The sequence below is a fragment of the Aspergillus karnatakaensis genome (genome assembly GCF_047715665.1).
Source record: "Aspergillus karnatakaensis strain CBS 102800 unplaced genomic scaffold BJY04scaffold_60, whole genome shotgun sequence".
Lineage (NCBI taxonomy): Eukaryota > Fungi > Ascomycota > Eurotiomycetes > Eurotiales > Aspergillaceae > Aspergillus > Aspergillus karnatakaensis.
Genome location: NW_027395772.1, coordinates 173032 through 193375, shown reverse-complemented (window position 1 = coordinate 193375; position 20344 = coordinate 173032). Strand labels below are relative to the sequence as shown.

At 49.1% G+C, this 20344-nt stretch overlaps 8 protein-coding genes across 8 annotated transcripts; 4 read left to right on the top strand and 4 right to left on the bottom strand.

Moving 5' to 3' along the window:
• Positions 1–533: 533 nt before the first annotated feature.
• BJY04DRAFT_199159 (uncharacterized protein) lies at positions 534–2018 on the bottom strand. Its single transcript, XM_073712726.1, has 2 exons — positions 1577–2018; positions 534–1524 (listed from the first exon to the last, which is right to left on the bottom strand). The coding sequence occupies exons 1-2, from the start codon at positions 1975–1977 to the stop codon at positions 633–635; spliced, it is 1293 nt and encodes a 430-aa protein (XP_073566861.1). The 5' UTR covers positions 1978–2018; the 3' UTR covers positions 534–632.
• A 2474-nt stretch (positions 2019–4492) lies between these two features.
• BJY04DRAFT_199157 (Dabb family protein) lies at positions 4493–4839 on the top strand (the record flags this gene model as incomplete). The annotated part of the gene is made up of 2 exons (XM_073712725.1): positions 4493–4520; positions 4581–4839. Coding segments are annotated over 2 exons (184 nt in total), but the record flags the coding sequence as incomplete, so codon positions are not given.
• A 41-nt stretch (positions 4840–4880) lies between these two features.
• On the bottom strand, positions 4881–5270 carry BJY04DRAFT_199156 (uncharacterized protein). The gene has a single exon (XM_073712724.1). It carries the CDS (start codon positions 5240–5242, stop codon positions 5021–5023), a length of 222 nt encoding a protein of 73 aa, XP_073566859.1. The 5' UTR covers positions 5243–5270; the 3' UTR covers positions 4881–5020.
• A 1070-nt stretch (positions 5271–6340) lies between these two features.
• BJY04DRAFT_222542 (uncharacterized protein) lies at positions 6341–7982 on the bottom strand (the record flags this gene model as incomplete). The annotated part of the gene is made up of 3 exons (XM_073717411.1): positions 6341–7126; positions 7174–7261; positions 7318–7982. 3 exons carry the CDS (start codon positions 7980–7982, stop codon positions 6341–6343), a joined length of 1539 nt encoding a protein of 512 aa, XP_073566858.1.
• Positions 7983–11286: 3304 nt separating this feature from the next.
• BJY04DRAFT_210261 (uncharacterized protein) lies at positions 11287–12799 on the top strand (the record flags this gene model as incomplete). Its single annotated transcript, XM_073714230.1, has 5 exons — positions 11287–11567; positions 11631–11724; positions 11804–12075; positions 12110–12340; positions 12412–12799. The coding sequence occupies 5 exons, from the start codon at positions 11287–11289 to the stop codon at positions 12797–12799; spliced, it is 1266 nt and encodes a 421-aa protein (XP_073566857.1).
• A 2271-nt stretch (positions 12800–15070) lies between these two features.
• On the top strand, positions 15071–15764 carry BJY04DRAFT_138031 (uncharacterized protein). The gene is made up of 3 exons (XM_073708631.1): positions 15071–15444; positions 15523–15579; positions 15640–15764. Exons 1-3 carry the CDS (start codon positions 15154–15156, stop codon positions 15643–15645), a joined length of 354 nt encoding a protein of 117 aa, XP_073566856.1. The 5' UTR covers positions 15071–15153; the 3' UTR covers positions 15646–15764.
• Positions 15765–16716: 952 nt separating this feature from the next.
• Positions 16717–17938, top strand: BJY04DRAFT_231174 (short-chain dehydrogenase). The gene has a single exon (XM_073719455.1). It carries the CDS (start codon positions 16877–16879, stop codon positions 17870–17872), a length of 996 nt encoding a protein of 331 aa, XP_073566855.1. The 5' UTR covers positions 16717–16876; the 3' UTR covers positions 17873–17938.
• A 471-nt stretch (positions 17939–18409) lies between these two features.
• On the bottom strand, positions 18410–20023 carry BJY04DRAFT_210259 (uncharacterized protein; the record flags this gene model as incomplete). The annotated part of the gene is made up of 8 exons (XM_073714229.1): positions 18410–18550; positions 18584–18788; positions 18871–18966; positions 19052–19336; positions 19406–19473; positions 19542–19609; positions 19664–19700; positions 19808–20023. The coding sequence occupies 8 exons, from the start codon at positions 20021–20023 to the stop codon at positions 18410–18412; spliced, it is 1116 nt and encodes a 371-aa protein (XP_073566854.1).
• Between the last annotated feature and the right edge of the window lie 321 nt (positions 20024–20344).

Here is a 20344-nt window from a genome sequence, read left to right as displayed (position 1 = left end):
CGAGTCATCAAAAGCAGTCAGGAATAATCAAATATGTCTAGCTCTTGGGTCTTCTCAAAATTAAATTCCTGTAGCAAGCAGGCAATTATGATGAATATCCGTCACTCAGCAAGACTCTAACCATTATATGCGCGCCTTCCCCAGCTAAAGGTCATGTAGCCTTTTTTTAGTAGGAAACATGTATGTATCAGGAATTTCTGCTACATATCTATTAGGGTTAAAGCAATCGGGGGCAGGGAACTCGTGCTCCCGGTGGATCGTCCAGACGTTCCCTTGAACTCAGGTGTGTTTTGGTATGATCTAACCCTGAGCCTGTTAGTATTAGTACGCAAGGCAGAACAGCTATGTATGTTATACCAATTATCCTTGATTAGTGCATGCGGCTAGCCCCTGGTAATAGCTACAGACCGCTACCTTAGAACCTCTTTAATAAAAGTATTTACGTATACTAGCTTGAGCTTATCTTTTGAAAGAGCACTTGTAAATCACGAGGCACTCTACAGTATAATGTACATAACAAAAGGGGCTAATTCGCGGCAATGTTTTTTTAATCTTCGGCTATAACCTGACCAGATACTAACTTCTCAGTCAAAGAACCTAATATATGTCGTATTCCCATAATAGCATTCTTTCTAGTCTCTTGCACCCCCCATTACACGTTTCCTAACTTCGTTGGGAGAAGGTGTACTAGGTTTCGTGCTCGGCACAGGGGACTGCTCTTCAGAACTGATTCTTGGCGAAAAGGTATTTGTCGTCCTCCTAACCTCATTGACGAATTGCGGCTGCGGAGCACCCGCTGTGGTATGGCCAGGACCACTATTTAATGCCCCAAAGCGACTGCTATAACGCTTCTCAACCAAATGCTGAAGATCCCCTGCTGTCATTGAGCCAACCAGCTGCGCCGAATTCCCAGTGGAGAGCGCCTTTCTGACGTCGAATAGATCCGCCAAAGTTGTCACCACTACCTGGTCGCTTTCACCATCAGCAACCACTTCACCTACTTTAAATATCTTCTGGTTAGAAACCTCGCTAGCCACTTGGCACACTTCGAGACACTGCTTCGATATATCGAGATCTTGCTGTAGACGTGATCGCTCATTTCTGTCTCCGCAATCTTCGTTCATAATCAAGCCCTCTAGGCGTTTTTGAAGGTGCACGATGATCTCCACGAACCGCTGCTGATTCTCATTCAGGGCTTGGCGTGTGAGATTTTGCGCTTCGAATTGCTGCTGCCCGATTTCTTCTTCGGAAAGATTCTTAGGCGAATCTTGATATAGGACTGTTTGTCGTTTGGTCAACGATTCGATATAAGATCTTGCATCTTCACAGATACGGAGACATTGCTCAGTGATTGCTCGTTCATCCTTCAGGTTTGCGCTTCCATCTGAATACTCGATATTTTCGATGGTAAGTTGGGCTAATTTCTCGTCAATCCGCATTAGGTGCTCCTTAAGACCATATGAAGTGTCCTTGATCATCTCATTGTACTCTTCAATGACCTTGTAGGACACTTTAGATGTATGCCTTGAAAGGATGTGAGCAAATTTTGGAGTAGAATGTGGGGTTGGAAATTAACATTGTAATGGTGCCTAGCCCAACTGAAATGGTAGATTTATATCCCGCAAGAGTCTCGATAAACTCGTTAATATCGCCTCTCATGAATTCCATTCGTGTCCAATCTCGAAAGCCTGTCTTTGACTTTTTGGCGAATACTTTGATAGAATCTTCAAACTCGCTGCATAATTGGCTGCATCGATCAACAGGACCTTTAAGAAGTGCCAGTACTGATGCATCAGTATCAACCGCATTTTGCAATAGATCAAGGATTTTCGTGAGATCCTCCAGCTCATTCTGGAGTCTGCCTAACGTTTTATTACGCTCCTTGAAGCGCGTAACAGTTTCCTTGAGCGTGTTTGCCGATTGAATGGCAGCTGTGATGACGGCTAGCACAGAGACAGAAATGCTAACAGGGTCCATGTTGATGTGGTGTCTGTAATATTCTATGGTAAAAAAGATGCGAGAAGAGGAGTGAGGATGTGCGGCTGATGGTGGGGTGGGATCTTAAGTATGTATGGTCGCCGCTGCGCTGCTGCCTCCATTGCTCCCGTCTCAGCCTCTTATTGGCCAAGCTAGCGCCGTGACATGACCATCTGCGTGACGAATCTTATCACACCTGCACCACCCTGCCAGCGAGCCTGCCGACATTAAGTCAATATATTAGAGTTATATGACTGGTTAAAAATAATAATGTGTCTGTCTTTACTCCGAGGACTTTGCTCTTTTCGCGGGTAGCAAGGGCCATCCTATTCACAAAAGCATTTCGCATCCCTGCGCTAGCACCTAACACTAGTAACGTTCCTGGTGCTGAATGCAAAAGACTGGACGTCACTGAAACCCATAGCAAAAAAAAATAAAAAATAGCGGACTCTCCAGTCTCCCAAGTCACCAAAAATTGGAAGGGGCAAGGCAACGAGATGTGACATTCATGCACTGAGCTCGGAAGACAAAATTCGATCTACTCAAGAGGCGGCAGACAGACCCTTCCCGATCAGCCAAAGTCACATATTCTAAGATATTTATTAGCCATTTGGCAAGCGAGTTCTTCAGCATGCTGGGAACCATCAGCAGGCGACACGATATTCCGTGTCGGGCGCGTCGATTTCCTAGGAAATTGCCGTGTCATCTTTAGGCGGTCAGGAAGGGGTCGTTCCTTTGTCATGCCTGAGCTTTGACCGTCAGAGTCAACTCGACTGGCCCGAACACCTCCTGAAACTTCTATTCGTGGCTCAGCACTACCGTGACCATCGCCGAAGCCCTAGGAATTCACATTCGACTACAGTTATACCGAACATGCGACCACAAGACAAATGCCTAATACGAAGATTATGGTGGGCCTTAGTTGCCCGAGAAAGGATTTACAGGAATGCTGGTCGGGCGTCTCTTCTGTATAGAGCTGGGCCAAGCCGACGCGGACATGCTAACGCTCTGGAACCTGGTACACGATGCCACGGACCCCGCAGGTTTACTCTCAGGCCCCACCGCGCATTGATACGCACAGTACTAGATCGGAACCGCGCATCTCTCTCTTATCATGCGCGAGATCATCACTGATATACCTCGGCCACATGCGCGCCGGCGAGCACACAGGCCATCACGACCCTTCGCTGAGACCGTCGATGCAGCCGTTTATTATATCCCCACGTAGGTGCATAGTAGTGACTAAAGGAGCCCTATTAACCGTGCTATACGAGTTATACCATGGTATCTTCCTCGCGCAGGCGGCATTCTACAAGCGCATGCGCAGCCCAAATAAATTGGTCGCGCGGCTAGGTCGCTCAGCGCTAACTCCTGCTAGTTAGTGCTGCAGGCTATTAGCGAGTTCTGGGATTGCTACATGTTTATAATATAGCTGTTCGAGAATCTGTCGAGTCGCTGTTCCGAGCAGTAGCAGTCGTGGCCTGCTGAAAACAATGGATAGGACAGCCGGGGGATAGGGGTTACCGATGCGCCTGGTGTGAGCAGCGGGATTATCTCTGCGAATAACACGGGCGTTTTTAATACCCCGCCTGAGGAATATGAGTGGCAGGGGAATCCGATTTTAGAGGGACTGTTTGATTTACCACCCGAGATGTTTTTGCCAGAATAGGCTTACGGAGTGTACCAGGTAGCTGAGACCTTCTATCGCTCTGGATTGATGTAGTCATACTGCGTAGATATTTAGTCTAGACCGCTTGGTATTCATCGCACGACATCCAGCATAGCCATCCGAACGAAGATCACTGCTAATACATCCACAATCTTCCTCCACGAATGCTCAAAATCAACGTATCGACGCACTGCCGAACCAAGGAAGCCCCTCAGCATAGATAATAGATACCCTCGCGTCGCTAAAACGCCAGACCAAAACATGTTGGAGTTGATGAATCAAGAACCTTCAAGACGTAGACTAGCGTGGCTTATCCTGTCTCCAGTCGGAAAATGAATTCCGGATTCCTCCTGCATCCCCTGCCAAATGATCTGGATTACCTTTCTTTTTCTTTTTCTTTTCATCGGACATATGGTCGACAAGACACTAAATCATAAACCTAGGTAGGATATCCGCCTGCCAGTAGATTTCTGCCGCAGAGGTTATATAAAACCGCACATGCAGCGAACTCCCGACTTTACAAGAGTCATCCTGTGCAGCACAACATATATATTCTGTGCTTTTCTTGTCGATAAATTTCAAAACCATTGAACGCGCTATTAACACCTGGAATGAACAAGACAATCACCCATATCGTTCTCTTCCAATTCAAGAAGGGTGCATCCCTGGAAGCTATTCAAGACGTACGTTCAGTCCTCGATACTGATAAATATATATCCGCCCTCCATCTGGTTCAAAGGTCTGGTTGCTAACAAGAATATAGGTGTGCAGGGAGATGCTCAATCTAAAAGACCGATGCCTCCATTTACATACTGGCAAGCCATACATACAATCAGCATCAGGGGCAATGGACAATTCACCGGAAGGCACACAGGTATGGCCGTCCTTCTTTGTCTTGCAGTACCTCTGACAGCAACACTTATGTTCGGCATAGGGAGGGATTACGCATGCATTTATTGTTGAATTTGCGACAGCCGCAGATAGAGACTTTTATTTGGCGCATGATCTCGTGCATCTGGAGTTTGTCAAGAGCTTGGATGGGCTGGTCGAGAGGGCTCAGGTGGTTGACTTTAGTCCTGGTGTCTTTTGACTACGTCGCGTCCATATGCGCTGTTCATCTTGGAAATGGTGCGTATCGTCGATGTAGATAAGTCACTGGGATTCTGATGACACCCCTCTTCCCTTAGAGTCTCAAAAAACAAAAATGGAAATCCCTTGTCATCCTTAATAGATGATTAGTGCTGATAGGCAACACGAACCACTGTATATTGCCCATTGTTGCCAATGACTTGATGGAATTGTCAACTCTTAATTTCGGACTACGCTCCAATCATTGAGCATCAAGTTAGACAGTTGAAACTAGTATCTAGAGAATCAAAGACCCATTCTAACTGCCTCTGATCGCACAATCTCGGGTAATTCCTCGTCCAAGCTCCTTTCCTGCGGCATCCAACCTAGGATCTTTTTCGCGCGCTGCGCGAGATCCCCCGAGTTCATGCCCCAGCTCGCCGCCTCGAATCTCGCCGCCTCAAATCTCGCTGGCGAGTTGACAGCCTCATCAATCAATCTACCACTGTTGGAGGGGTGGTGCCGCATTATGAATATACCCCTGCTTGAAGGCCTCTCCCCAACAGCAATGTATAAATCACCCCAGATATGTTCACCATGTTCAGTGAAATAGTAACCATGCTGCCTCCAAACCTCCGGATCATGCTTTATTGCAGGGTCCAGCGCTGCCTTCACAGGAAGGTCAAAGACTGTGCTCACAAATCATGGACATGGACGTTAATCCACATTGGAAGCCCCATCCCAATACGCGGACAATACTTCTCTAAAAGATGAAAAACGCAAGTTCATAGACCTGTCATCTACGACGAGAGCCCAGCCCGCGACCCGTGGGGTAGATAGTGGGTGGAGCGATATTAGCCGTCTTGACGTAGTCATTCTTCGTACCGCTGTTGAGAACAATTTCGTCGACATTGCGATGCAATGCATCCTACTCAAAGTCAGGGTACCGCTGGTTAAGGTGATATAGGATATCTCCGCCGATATAGCCAGTCCCGCCGGTGAGAAAGACTCTGGTCATTGTCCTGTGAGCAAGTGCGCGGGATGGAAGGTATGGAGGAATATCAGTAGAAAACTGAATTGTAATCTAGTGGTATTGAGAACTGGATGTTACCCTCCGTCGAGCGCTCTATTAAAATATGCTCTGCTATCTATGACGCAGCATACCTAGGTCGTGCCAAATCAACACCCATAGTGGCGATGGCTCATATATAGCCGGAATGCCACCGTAGGGGCTAGGGGGCCTCATAACCGAGTGGGGCGTTTGCCGGTGTCCCGGCTCAGTTCTGGTCTCTGAAAACCTTATACAGTCAACATCAACATTAATCGGAAAGTTTATAGAGAGATCCTGCTAGGCTGTTTAGCACATAACCTGGGAACACTACCTGGATTTCAGCGTCTATGCTGTACTTTGCGTTTCTCTTTTAGAATTTTGCAACAGTAAAAATTACACAATCATTCTTGCCTAGTAAATAACCGCTTAATGGAGAAGAAACAAGACTGGAAGCATGAGAAACAACATGCGGAACAAATTATCAACAAACAAGAGTAGCCAAGAGAGTATTCCTCCAGGTCGACAACGTAGCATTCGACCTATCCAGTTCGTCCCCTCGCAATGTCGGCCTTTCGTCAAAAAAGCTTTCCATGGGAGCTTGGGGTGTTTGCGGTAATAGATCTCCTTCTCGTACTAATGGAAAGCCTGTGCCCAATCGAGGGCACAGTCGTCCTTTTAGCAATCTCCTGCTCTGCGCTGATAAAGAGCGGGTGAGATTTTCTGATTTGTATTGCAAAGGTCAATGGTTGACGATCCCCATCACTGATACGGGAGATTCGAGGAAACACAGTAAGCAGGTTGCCAGTTGTAATGCTATCGAGTGGGTCGATGGTGCTTGGGGAGGCTTCTTGCCCAGGGAACTGGAAAGGGCTCCATTCATGATCGCCCCAATCAAGTGGGTCGAAATCGGGCTCATACCTCGCCTCGGCACGGTTGATAGGATGCCAAACGGCAATTGCCTTCTTCACGACGTTCTCAATGTTCTGCCGTAGGCTATTGTAGCAATCTTCAGTGAGAAAGTCACTGAAGTGAAAGGACACTTGCCGTACGACAGACTGCACTCGAGAGGCCAAAGACTCCTGCTGAGCGGCTGGGTCGATGGAGAGAAATGTTGATCGACAGATTGACTCTCTTGCGCCGTCTGTCTCGGCAAGGCGGCTGAAAATATCGCGCAGCTGAGCCCCTTCGGAGAGCAGATAATTTGGCTGGAATATAGACTTGTCAATCTCCCGCGACAGGATGGCTAGAAGCACAACCAGTCTCATCCCCTTTGCGGCAGGTGTGTTCGACGCAAGTATAGGGATCCAATGCCACGCTGCTCTTTCGCCGGCCTTACGAAATTTCTCCCATCGTGATTTATCCTTGAAATGACGTCAGTGACAGCTTTGCAAAGGCCTGTGACACAAACCTGCAGAACTGCGCTATTAAGATCTTGTCCTATAATTTCCCACATCTGAGCTTTGGCATAGTCCCAGAGATCCGAGAAGTCGTCCATCCTACGACAACCTGTCAGCTCCCATTTCACGTGGTTGGGCTTTGTATGCCGACTTACATCGAATCCTCACTCGCTGCTGTTGGACTAACTCTGAAGCTCTCCAATTTTTGGAGCCGGTTGCGAACTCTTTCCAAGTCGGCCCTCGCGGCAGCTCCCGCGTTCTCTAGCTCGGCATTCTTCTTCTTTTCCGCCGATAGCAAAGCTTCGGTGCTGGATTCTTTCTGTCTCAATTTATCGAAAGTCATCTCGCGTTCTTTCATCTTCTCTTGAAGCTCACTGATGTCCTTTGAGGCCTTCGCAGCATTGGCTGCTTCTCGAGAGCGATCCGCTCGTGTAGACTCAAGCTGTCCCTGGAGACCCTTGATTTGCTGTGCGTTCTTTTGGAGGCCCTTGTCTTTATCCGCAATCGCCTTTTGGAGACTGTCTCGTTCTGCCCCGACAGTTCGGATCTTGGCCTTTTCTTTCTCCATCGCATCGAACATCCCGTCCACTGTGTTTCGTAGCTTGACTAGCTCACCCTCTCTCTCTTTAATCTGATCCTGTTGATGGATCATCTCCTTGGTGACCGCCGCGACGATCTGAACCTCAGAGCAGGAAGCCAGGTTAATAATGTGCTTGACGGCGTTCTTAAATCCATCGCTTTCGACTGGTGACATATTGGTACCCTCAGGTCGTGTTGGGGTTTGAGGAGGGGTTTGGGACGCGTAGTCCTGTTTAGACATGGTGCTGACAAAGAGCTATTGTTTGAGAAACAGATTTAAGTAGATGTTTTGTGGACAAGAGGCCGGTGGACGGGGAGGAAGGATACCCAATTTATAACTTCAATTCGCCCTCTGTTGCAAGCACATACCGTTATGATGTGAGGAATCATTAATCTGCTGTGCTTGCGGAACCAACGAGCCTCTTTCTCCAAACTGCTAGGAGCCAACGTTAGCATCATGACATTGGAGCCTTGAACTCAGAAGAGAGGGAGGGCCGAGTCGTCCTATTGGCAGCATGCGAGATGCGAACCTGACAGGGGTCCGCGCTAACGTGGTCGTCATTGTGTGGGTGCCCGCATTCCTTATCGTAATTCGAACCAGTCCATAGGCGAGCAGCATTTGCACTTCCAGCCTGCCTCGGTGGGGCGTGTTGTCTTCTCCAACTGGAGGCTTTTGACTCTCGATGAAGCCCGGGTAGTGCGACCCACTTATCAGCCTCACATTCTTTAGTATGGGTTCACGATCCTTTCATTGCTGCATATCATAGCACCGAAATGTGAGCCCTGCCATTCCTTGGCCTGAGCCTTAGAATATAACATCGGTTGACGTGGCTACAATTGCGCCAGCTTATGCGTATAATCCATGCACCATCATATACCTACACCAACCGTAACAGTGAATAAGAACCCCACAGTTCAGTTTAATTGTCGCTCTCTTGTGACGTCAGACTTCCTTTGCCATGCTCCGACTTTGAAGGTGCCAGCGGCATAGACCACTCGCAAGCACCTCTTGTTCAAGCAAGGCTGGCATCTGACTGCAAGGCAGCCCCGCGACCAGATACCGGTAACCTAGCCGTCTCGGGGCGGAAAAAACTCAGATCTCCCGGTCGCAGGAAGTGGGCAGCTCGTAGTTATGCAGAGGTTCGGCTCCAATTATAATAATTGGTTCTCGGTCCTTGCGTTATTGTTGCCTATCACTCTGCTTGTTTGTGGCCTTGATTTCCCACGGCGTACGCCTCATGTCGAGCAAGGGCACGCTGTGAGCTCAGACATGGTTCTATGAGGCAGTCCACCCTTCACAACCCATGATAGTGTAGCTAATTGATTCTATACTATCCTTGAGCATTCTCGACGATTCAAAATGGGACACCTCACGGAAGGACCTCAGAGTTTAAAGCTGGAGGTAGATATGTCCTATGTCCACTGTGGACCACAAACTCGGGAACCTTGATATCCGCGATGGTCTCCAGGCACTCGAGCATATCAATGTCACGACCATAGCCAGAGATGCGTATTTCAAGCCCTGAAATCCACTCATAGTGGCAAGCACACCGCAAGCCCATTGCGCCTTCGGCAGGTTGTCGTGATAGAGCAGATCACCGGGTTCAGGGACGGTTATGTTTAGCCGGAGAGACCGGATTGTGCGATGTCTCGTGGGGGTAACGGTCTTGCGTACAGCCATTAGCAGCTCAAACTGAAAGATCTGAAGGATGTTTGATTTGTAAAGTATAGGGCTTGCCTCTTTCTATCTGGATTTTGCTAGCATGACTTTGTATGGATTTTCTATGTAGCTTTTTATTTCATGGTTGCTAGAGACGGAGAACATAACCCCCTGCGGTAACATGTAAGCAGCCTAAACACACTCTAGTTATAACCAATTTCCCCCCACTTTTCATCGACTCGTTCAACAGGAAGGCTCTGATCTAAAATGTATCGCATCGGCATGGGACAAGGCTTTCTGCCTAGGCCTCCACCCAGCCGCTCATTCAAGACCAGTGGCGTAGGGAAAGTAAGAATATGCTGGAGACTGATTATGCGGATTTCTAGTTGGAGTGTAAAAGGCAGAGACCAGCTCTGGTCAAAGGTGCCCTGTTTCAGCATTGCTTCGTCACGGTCGTATAGCGGGGTTGCTGTAGAGCGACGGGGATATTTTTCATAGACGTGAACCTCAGGTTTCCATCTGGTCATTTTCCCTGCTTTGCGGGCACCCAAAGCGACTGGGCAGCAAGGACCACAGAAGCAGAATTATGGTACTACGACCGTTGCCACGTCTTTCCATTCGGTTATCTCGACATTGTGATCGGTTGGATGGGGGTGGCCACCGTCTTTGTCTCTGTGGAGGCTGGAAGCGAAAGAAAGCAGAGATCAAACGGTCTAGATGTAGGGCGAGTAATAAATACTTACTACTCATACGCCATCAGAGTGGCCTAGAGGAGTACTAATAGTAATAGGTGGCAGCGAGCTCATGGGCAAGAGAAGACCACGTTCGCCAGATCAATAGTAATTAGGTAGATGAAGAGATGGCTGCTAATATGGACTATCAACGTACGTCAGTCAATAAGACTGGACACTGATTGCACGAGAACTTTGGCTACGAAAGCACAGCCACGTTCGCGCGTTGGGTAACCTCTACTTTCTCCTACAATATCTACTGCATTGTGTGGGATAAGAGACATGCTCAAATGACGGCGGATACCCAATCAAGACCTGTGTCAGCGAGTATCATGTAGCAGCGGGAAGGGTGCTTGAACAAGGAGCCTTGACAAGGAATCGCGAATATCTTTGCCAGGCACAACTCACATATAAAGGTAGAAGCCGGATTTCTTCATTGCCTGCAATCCAACAAAGAATACGGGTCATTCATAAGACGCTGGGTTCCGAGTCTGACGTTGTCACCCGAAAGAGTCTTTCGAGCATCGATGCGGAATAATCACGCCAAGCTCGTGGTTCCTCGATCAACATGAACTATTCCAGGGATTGAAGTACGGTGCCAACATTTATCAACGTTCAAGGGTAAAGAAAGTGCATGGAGCGATCAGGGCGCTTTTGAGTCGATAGTCTAATCTTGGGCCAGTAAATCTTACATGACTGGTAATCCATGGAGATGGTCTTATATATGATGCTCGGATCCTTCATCTTTGAATGTGAGCAGCCGCTCGACAGCGTGAAGCAATATCCCGATAGCCTTCTCTAGCTCCAGGTGCTTTTTTTGTTACACCCTCAAAGCCCTGGTTGGCAAGAGTAGCCAAGATCCAATCATAAAACGAAGTTTCGAGCTCCTGGCGGCCCTCTGCATCTCGTCAAACAGACAGGGTCATGGGTTCAACGCGATTATCGATAAAAAGAAAGTTCGAGCCAACAAGAATGTATAGAGCATGATCCCAAGCTGGTAATCCTGCCTGTAGACTCTTCAATGAGGTAGTTAAATGGGGAAAGATCCCGGTGGGCTAGGCTGACCGGGAAAGCAGCAACATCGCCTAAAACCTGTCAATTCAAGTGAGAATGATGTTTCGAGGGCTGCGGTTCGGAAAGCCTGCATACCCAGGATGCAGCAACGCATGTGCTGGGACGATGCTGCCTGGGAGAGAAGCGAAGCCATCAGCGACAAATGGGTTCGTCGGTATTTCGAGTTCGAGATCTTTCAGAATCTTGTCCACTTCTTGCCCAGGCACCATCGACCTGGTGATGAAGTTGAATTAAGATTTTTGGAGAAAGGGGCATACACCATCTCTTTCCAAGTGGATTTTTCCAATGCCAACACCGCCGTAAACAGGTTCCCCAACTCGGTGCCACCATGGTTTCGGAAGAGAAAACCCGGAATGAAGTCGTGACCATGCGATATATTTCCGATTTGAACTTCAATTCCCGTCCCTTTTGTCTACCATTGGAGGACAAGAAGCGAAAGTTCCTTGAATTTCGACCTATGCATTGTCATAGACTTCGTTAACCACAATACCAACATGTACGATGTCCTTAATACTCCAGTGTGTTCAAAGGCAGAACGCGGAGTGCTTGACCCCAATATCAGTGAGGCAAAACTAGGGACTCTCTTCCGTGGATCAGGCGAAATTCTGCTTTCAGCTTGCCCGGCCATCATTCCTGCCGATCGGGTCACCCAATGAGCTTGACGACTTCACGTGGGAATTGATGGAACGGCCGCTGCCGATGCCTATGAATACCAGTCGAACTGGTGTCGTTACCCCGAGTCAAATTGCCGCCATCAACCTTCGACACCACATCTTCTATTTCGAGCCGCCAGTGGACTTGCATATCGCTCACCTCATTCACCAGCGCAATGATGCAGTTCCCTCGGCCGAGACTGTAGGCGCAATCTTGTGGCTCGGCACCTTTTCCGCCAGCTCGCACGAGAACGCCGCTTACAGACCGGCTAACATCTTTCGATAAAGGGCGGTTTAACCTTTGGTGTGATGATTTTCGCTCAGCTAACATTCTCCTGGATGAGAAGCTGGACATTGTCGGTGTTTCGGACTGGGAATTCAGCTATGCCGCCCCTGTCGAATTCTCCGGCGCCCCGCCCTGGTGGCTTCTGATTGAACGACCTGAATATTGGCCTCGAGGACTTGAATACTGGTGTCGAGAGTACAATAACGTCTTCCAACTTTTCTCAATGCCACGACATATCAAGAGGACAAGGCAACCGATCAAGGTAGGCTGAAGAGGATGGAGAGGCTCTCTAGCTTGATGCAAGATAGCTGGGAGAGTAGCGATCTCTGGATTTCGTATGCGGCGAGAAACAACTTTGCTTTTGACCTGGTGTACTGGCACAAGATCGACCAGCGATTCTTTGGGCCGTCCTCCTCTCCTGTCGATAATACTAGGAAGAAACGACTTGATCTTCTGACGGCAGAAGAGAGGGATGATATGGAGAGAATTGTGGCGGTAAAGGTCGAGGAGATGAAGACAAGGTCACTGGGTTGGGACCCGGATGATTACACCAAAGAGGCTATGGAGAAGGCCTCTGTGGACAACTCAGTTGAACGGGCTGTGGAGAGTGATGGTCAAACTAGAAGGGAAGACGGTGATGATACCACGGCTTAAGTAGACTAGCCACTATCTGCTTAGTGGGTGACGTTGAATGGGGCTAGTAACTAGAGCGGGACCCCATTTTTGACAAAGCATAGTAGGAATGTAACTATTTCGACGTGTTTCCATACTCACCTGATGCCCGGTCTTCCGATGTGATCGATTCCGAAAAGATATCATGTCCGTGGGTGCAGGTTAGGTCGAGCGAAGAATCCTTCATTGCCGGAGAATTACCCTGCTTGGAGCTTGTTGCGCCGGGACAACATGCCGTTAACGTCCTCAATCATCACCTCTCTGCCTATGCATATATGTCCTACAAAAACCGGCATGTCAAAGTGAAAGCACATGGGTAATCTGCTAGTTCGCATTGGCTGATACGGCCAGTGGTTTATTAAAAAGCTGTTGTACATCGAGACCATGGCAGCCTTGAACAATGTACGCAATCATTTAGAGCCTGTGTGTAGAATATGCAGCTTGTCGCGGATCTTCATTACGTATCCTGCTCAAGAGTCATTCCATGGCGTTGGCAGAGCGTTTCAGGGTTCTCTGGCCTGATCTGACTCACTATCCTCCGACCCACAATCCGCTATTACCGACAGGAGAGGTGGTTGAGTTCCTCGAAGGTATACTTTAAAGTTGGCCCTGGCCCCAGGTTGCCAAAAGCACCAGGCTCAGCTACGTTGTTCTAGGTCAGTTACAGTATATAACCATACTGGCCCCCAATCGGAGGCTAGCTGATTATGGGAAAAACGCAGATATCGGACGCCGTAAATCATAGAACCTAGAAATCGGCTTGCAGAGGGTTGGGATCAGCTCTCCTGGGGGCGCTCGGATACCTCCAAGAATACAGGATCCGCTTATCATTGACACATTTGACCAGCTCAATACCAGAAAGAATCAAGACTCACACATCACACTCGCTGATTCTTGTATCCTATCCAGACGTGCTGTTCATCAAGCGAATCACGAGATTGATCGCCCGCTGTAACGCTTGCTGGGGGCGGTCCCTGTCTATCGAAATTGACGAGAGATGTAAGAGTATCTACCTTCCGACCAGAGCTCGGCCGGTGAAGCCGGAAAGGAGTTACGGAAAGTCTATGACAATGAGGCATCTCTGCAGGAACAACGGTAGAATGAACAATTGATTGAGCGTCGATCTGCGTCGTTATACCCGTAATTGGGTATAAGGTGAACGAGAAACCACCTGCGAGGGGGAGAATTCGTGCGGTTGAGTTCGAGATCTGCGTGCCAGCTCTTCTAGGTCACCCCCAACGTGTGCAATTGAGTTGTCGCCAGGGGAGGCTTGTTGGACTTGGTAGAGGACCCACTCGGTGGTGCCACCTGAGAATGAGGCACGGAGCCAGCAAAAGGCACATGCCAATGTCAAGTGCATGCTGGATATACCAAGCCTATAGTTCTTAGAATGGTATTTCAGCTTTATCTATCTTCATACGCTGATATCCGAGCATCGATCTTTGGCCAAGCCTCTGGGTCTAAAGCAATCAGGTTTTTGTGACCCGTCACCTGTCTCTTGCCCTTATGCCCCGAGACACGAGGGATTTTCTGGACCAACGATACGGGGAGTGGCTATTACTAGTGTCTGCACAGGAGATGTAGATCATAGCCACCTGCGTGCCCTGTATACTCCACAGTACATGGTGAATAAGTGGCTGCTCGGACTGCCAGGGGATCTCCCGAATGCACTGGGGGGGTTGGATCATCGTCGGCCTGGGCCGCTTGGCTGAAGAGCCTTGGAATCGTGAATAAGATCACAATTCCTCATCGGGCAATGGCTTTTCGGGGGTACTTGGTCTTGGATGCACGTTCAATTGCGATTGGCCGTCGGAAACCCCGGGAGCAATAGCATCGTTAGCTTGCCACGCCGCCGTCTCTTTATAATACCCAGGTAACCAAAATAAGCACCCAAACAGGCCGTAGGATCCACAGTTCAAATTCAATTGACTCTACATCGGGGCCAAAACAATATCTTGACCCCGCATCCTGACGTGGGCCTAGATGGGGGCCGAAACATGAACAGGCTCTCGCCGAGCGCGGCCGTCGCAAGAGTACGCACGCCCCGGTGGTAGATCATACAGCTCGGTGAGGAAAGGAGAACATCAAGAGAGATACACGACAGTATGACGTACGCCATGGTTTGCCATGCCGGTTAGAATTGCAGTGCATGATTCAGGTTCTACATAGTGCTTGGACTCGATGCTCATTCCATAAGGCTGTGACGCCATAACAAGGGTAGAGGTATAAAAGGCACCACACAATATGTTGATTTCAAACCAAGCAACAAGCCAGCCCGACAATCCTCAATTCCCACACCTCAGTCTTTTAATCTTCCTCTCTTCAACTCTTTCACAATGAAGCTCTCCATCATCCTCAGTGCCGCTGCCCTCGCAGTCCCTTCCCTCGCCCAGATCCGACCCCCCATCCAGTTCCCCGGTCTCGGAGAGTGCCCTGACGAGTGTATCTCCATCCGGATCCCTACCTCCGGAGCTCTTATGGCCTGCTGTGGTACTGCCGAAGGTTGCGTTGACTGCAGCCCCACCTGCACCGCATCATGTGCCAGCGGCCGCTACGGCTCCTGCGTCTCTCTTGGTGACACGGAGACAACATGCTCCAAGGGTTGCGAGGAGATGTGCCAGGAAAGTGTGAGTCTCCCCCCACAGAGATGGGCATTTACCCGATGATGCATGATTTATATATGAGCAAGGGCTGATGATTGATAGGACTACGTGCTCTGCAATGTTGGCGGATCCCCACTCGAGCCTAAGCCCGAGGGCTGCGTAAGTCACCCGATATCACTCATAGACTTCCAAGGTGATCAGACACTAACTCGAATGCAGCCTTGAATGCGGATCGGATTGGCCTTTGTCGACTGGCGGCCTGCTCCGGATTCTTGAATTTTGCGTTGTTGGGCAGTGATGTCCAATGTCATGTGTTTCGAAACATGTTCCAAGACGTTTTATGAAGTGTTGTTCAGGCAAGATCCGCTGCTTTACACAATGAAGATATTTTACATGATGGGCTTTCTTTTTATTACGTCTTGTAGAGAGTGAGCTTTTTGGTCAAGGGAACGAAAGCTGTGAAATGGGGATGAGCCAGATCCCCACCCGGCGGATTTTGTTTGTAAGACCATCTTCAATGTATACCTCGGGGCGTACCGCTCATGGGTGTTTGATCTCGGTCTTTTCAGACTCTCCTATACACGACTATTGGTGGTGTCCTGCGAGTCTAACAATATTGTGTCTCTACCTCCAAATTTTTTTGCATGGCGTCGCCAAACAGTTCGCTAAGTTCCACTCATAGTTCCCGAGAACTCTTTTAGATCTGCAAAATCTACTACTCCTTTCCATACGTTCATGTACAGACGAGCCATTGGAACCCTTGTGGGCGAAAGTCGCAAGCTACCGCAATAGCCATCGTTGGGCAAAAACTAGATTTCCGATAGTTACATTCGACCAGCCCTCCAGATCAAGGAAGAATATGATAAGTCAAGAAATACGGACTGTCCAGTCACCAACGGAGTGAGGTTGACAAGTTTGAAAGAAGTGCTTACAGGGAGGCAAAACGGAGATTTCGACAATCTCCGGATCTGTAATGCTTCCGAGAATCTTCGGCATGTCCAGTGTACATCGGGCTGACGCAGATCTTCCAGCACTTAGTGGCGGAGACTATATATTGGCAGCCAATTGGTCCCATTGCATTTTGTCTCAAGTGGAGGTATCCCGCATGGTGGGTTGAATCTTGAATAGTCAGCCAGCAGCCTGCACCTCAATTGTAAACCCAGGATGCATCTGAGGACTTTCCGGAGTTAAATACCGGTAATGACAGTCCTGACCATGGATCTATCCCGACCTACCTTTCACCATTGCAGCGCACTGGCGGATCCTCTCCGAACTGCAACGAAATCCCGAACGATTTCGGGGATCATCATGAGGGAGTGATGAAGTCAAGTCGGTATTAACGGACCGTGTTAGAGTCAGAATAGGTATAAAGCATCGCCTTGATCCCGATCGAAGTTCAAGAATTATCCATTTCATACCAACGAAACCATTCACAGGACAATCAACGATTCCAACCATGACTACCAAGTACCCAGCTGCCCACAAGACCCTCAACGGCCCCGGTGACGCCCGGCCCACCGCTCTTCAAATCATCGAAGACGAACAGCTCAAGGGCAAGTGGTCTGATAAAGTCGCCCTCATCACCGGCTGCTCCTCCGGCATTGGAATCGAGACAGCCAAAGCAATCCACGCAACCGGTGCGACAGTCTTTGCCACCGCTCGCAACTTGGAAAAGGCAAAGTCCGCCCTCGGCTCCTTTCTCGACAACGACAATGTCCATCTGCTTGAACTCAATCTCGAGTCTCTCGCCAGCGTTCGCAAGGCTGCGGAGGAGTTCCTGAGCAAGTCAAACCGCCTGGACGTCCTCATCACCAACGCAGGTGTAACGTCTACCCCCGAAGGACGCACAGCCGACGGCTTTGAAACCCAGCTTAGCACCAACCACCTTGCTCACTTCCTGCTAGTCCAACTCCTCCTTCCCATTCTACAAAAGTCCACCACGCCTCAGTTCAACTCCCGGGTGGTCGTCCTCTCCTCCGTGGCCCATCGCGATGGGGAGGTGCGCTTCGACAACCTCAACTTCGACGGCGAATACGACGCATGGGCAGCCTACGCCCAGAGCAAGACTGCAAACCTCTGGACATCCAACGAGCTTGAGCGTCATTTTGGGCCCAAGGGCGTGCATTCGTGGGCTGTGCATCCGGGCGGCATTGTAACTGGCCTGATGCAACATTTCTCTGAAGAACACATGAAAGGTCTAGGAACTGATCCTGGTCTGGCCAAGCTTCTCAAGAGCGCAGGTCAGGGGGCGGCCACTTCGGTTTGGGCGGCCACGGCCAAGGTGCTTGAAGGAAAAGGAGGAAAGTATCTTGAGGACTGCCAGATTGCGGCGCCCGTGAAGCCTGGTGTTGCTCAATTTGACCCTGGTTATTCGGCGTGGGCTTACGATGAGGAAAAGGCGGCTCGCTTGTATGAGAAGTCTATTGAGCTTGTGCAGCCGTTCCTCTCTTGAATAGCCTTGTAAATGCTAGACGCTCATAGCTATATTATAGATTTCGTCTGTTACTAGCACAGCCATCAATATAGATTGGATGCTTGTTTAAGCTAAATGCCACAATGTCATAGGTCATACTTTGCTGCTCCCGATAGAAGCTACCAAACTCAGGGTAGTCACTAGATACGTGATATATATACCATTGGATCATATTATCACCCGTCCTCATGACAACAGACATGTGCCAAGCCTAACACTAACTACCACCCGCCCATGCCCTAACCAGGTGTAAGTTGGACCATGAGGCCACTGTCGGAGGATTATAGTCCATTATTTCAAAGCATATGACAAATGCTTGTTGGTACACGTTAATTTTCAAGCATATACCGCTATGTGAGGTCCCAAAGACAACACACAGAAAGCATCTGCACTGAACGCTAGACTAGCTATACAGGTACAGATAAATAAAAAGTCCATCCGACATACCGCAGCCGACGACAGACACCAATTACACAAAAGAAAGAAAACTAAGAAAGGACACCCACAAAGTTTGAATTAAACCATCCGATGATACTCCCTCGCCATGCCCCTCGCCTCAATAATATTCTCCGTACTTTCTGTATCCCCCTCCCGGTCATCCCGCGTGTTGACATGGTACGTACTTGTCACCGTGATCCCAGGACCCACGCCACGTTTCTTCCCCGATTGCGATCTTATGAATCCTGTAACCCGTCCACCATCGTCATCAATACGGTCGAAGGGCTGCAGCTGGTGCGAACCATCTGTCCCCTTCCTGTTCCGCGAGGAATACCCGTAGTGTGCCTCGCGACCCGAGGAAGAAGAGGAGGGGAAGAGCATCGGGAGGACCAGCCGGGCGAAGGGCTTGAGAACGGCGAGGCAGTTGCACATTATGCCGAAGTTGAGTTCGATTGCGCTGTGGAGAAGAATGGGACTTAGCATCGCGTGAAGGCCGCAGGAAGGGATGGGGGGGTGGGGGGGCTGGAGGGTACACTCACGACCAGACACAGACAGTTGCTTGGTACCAGGTAAAGTCGAGCTTATCGAGAATGTTTCTGATATATGTGATGCGGACTATACTCGTGATCATTGCCCTGTGGTTTCTCAAAAGACCGTTAGATCCGATTCGATACCTGTACAGCGCGAGGAGGGTAAGATTCTAGGTAGTGAGATGCATACGCAGATCCAATGGCGAAAATAAAATCCAGCGAGATCTTCTGTAGGAGTGGGAGCTGGAGCGCCCACAGTAGCGGAATCGGAAGCAACAGCATGACAAAGTCCGTTGCGATGTTGAGGATTGCCTGCCACAGGGCAAGACTATTGATGCAGGGCGTTTTCCCTGTATTTAGTGGGTTGCACCCGGCAGCTGTTGCGATGGTTGTTGCCAGTGTGTATCCGGTGATTATGAACATGAGGAAGTATATGATGTAGCGGAAGTTCTTCGAGGGGTTTAGACGGTGGTATCTTCGGTTGAATTGTTAGTGGAGAGAAATTCCCGAGTTCGGTTATTGGTTTCTGCAGGTAGAGACGTACAGTATAAGGATTGAGAACTTGGTCATGAACGGGGCCCAGCAGTACGTCACCACGATTGGTATGAGAAGCTAGTTGTAATTATTTAATGTCCGTGCAAGGTGGACTTTCTGAGTTTAGAGGTGAATGAGTGACTTACTTTGAGATACATTGGAAGCGCTGTGGCAGGGACATCATAAAGATGTCTTCCAAAGCCATAGTCCATTGCTGGGGGGAGGACTAGGTCAGTGATAGCTTCGAGGGGAAGGAAAGAAGACTTACAAACGAAGCACAGCACGAAAAACGCTATTGAGAAGAGCTTAATGTAATGTTAGTGGTCTGATAAGCTGGAAAGCTATAGGTCTTACAGTGGATGCGATGACAGCCCCTGCGGTGATTTTGTTAGCTCTTAGACATGCTGCATACAGCAAAAGTCATGAGGAACATACAGTCATCCAACCCAAAGGATTTTATCAGAAAGAGTCGCGTGTACAGTCGCAGTACCAGGAGGAGAATGGCTATTCCCAGGGTGATGCCGTACACCGTGATGAATCTCTCCTGTAGATATGTCCGACGGAGAGAAAAGTCCGGCTTAATTCCTTCAGGCGGTGGCATCGCGCCCTGAATTTCCATCGAGGCCATCTTGCGTAAACAACCAGGCTGAATTGGTAACCCCCATGAGATCAAGACACGAGAGCGTGCACAAAGAGGACCAGATGAGGAAGAGAGTAGAAAAAAGTACAGAGACATTGAGCTTTGAACGGCGGACAATGGTGATATAGGCAAGGCTCACTGTCCTGTCCCAGAAGGTGGCACTGACGAGTACCAATCGCAGCTCTCGTGCGAGGTCCATAAAACAAAGCTCCGAAATGGATTTCGCGGAACCGAGCCGCCAAACTATGTCCCGCCATTGTCCCGCCTGTCTCTCAGGCGGAGGCCGGGGATTGATTGCGCTTAAGTAAA

Bases quoted from the DNA above. Each gene is read 5' to 3' on its own strand.
- BJY04DRAFT_138031 (XM_073708631.1), top strand. From the start codon at position 15,154: ATGAAGCTCTCCATCATCCTCAGTGCCGCTGCCCTCGCAGTCCCTTCC. The intron at 15,445-15,522 runs GTGAGTCTCCCC...GATGATTGATAG, and splicing joins AGGAGATGTGCCAGGAAAGT to GACTACGTGCTCTGCAATGT.
- BJY04DRAFT_231174 (XM_073719455.1), top strand. From the start codon at position 16,877: ATGACTACCAAGTACCCAGCTGCCCACAAGACCCTCAACGGCCCCGGT.
- BJY04DRAFT_199156 (XM_073712724.1), bottom strand. From the start codon at position 5,242: ATGCGGCACCACCCCTCCAACAGTGGTAGATTGATTGATGAGGCTGTC.
- BJY04DRAFT_199159 (XM_073712726.1), bottom strand. From the start codon at position 1,977: ATGGACCCTGTTAGCATTTCTGTCTCTGTGCTAGCCGTCATCACAGCT. The intron at 1,525-1,576 runs GTTAATTTCCAA...CATCCTTTCAAG, and splicing joins GGGCTAGGCACCATTACAAT to GCATACATCTAAAGTGTCCT.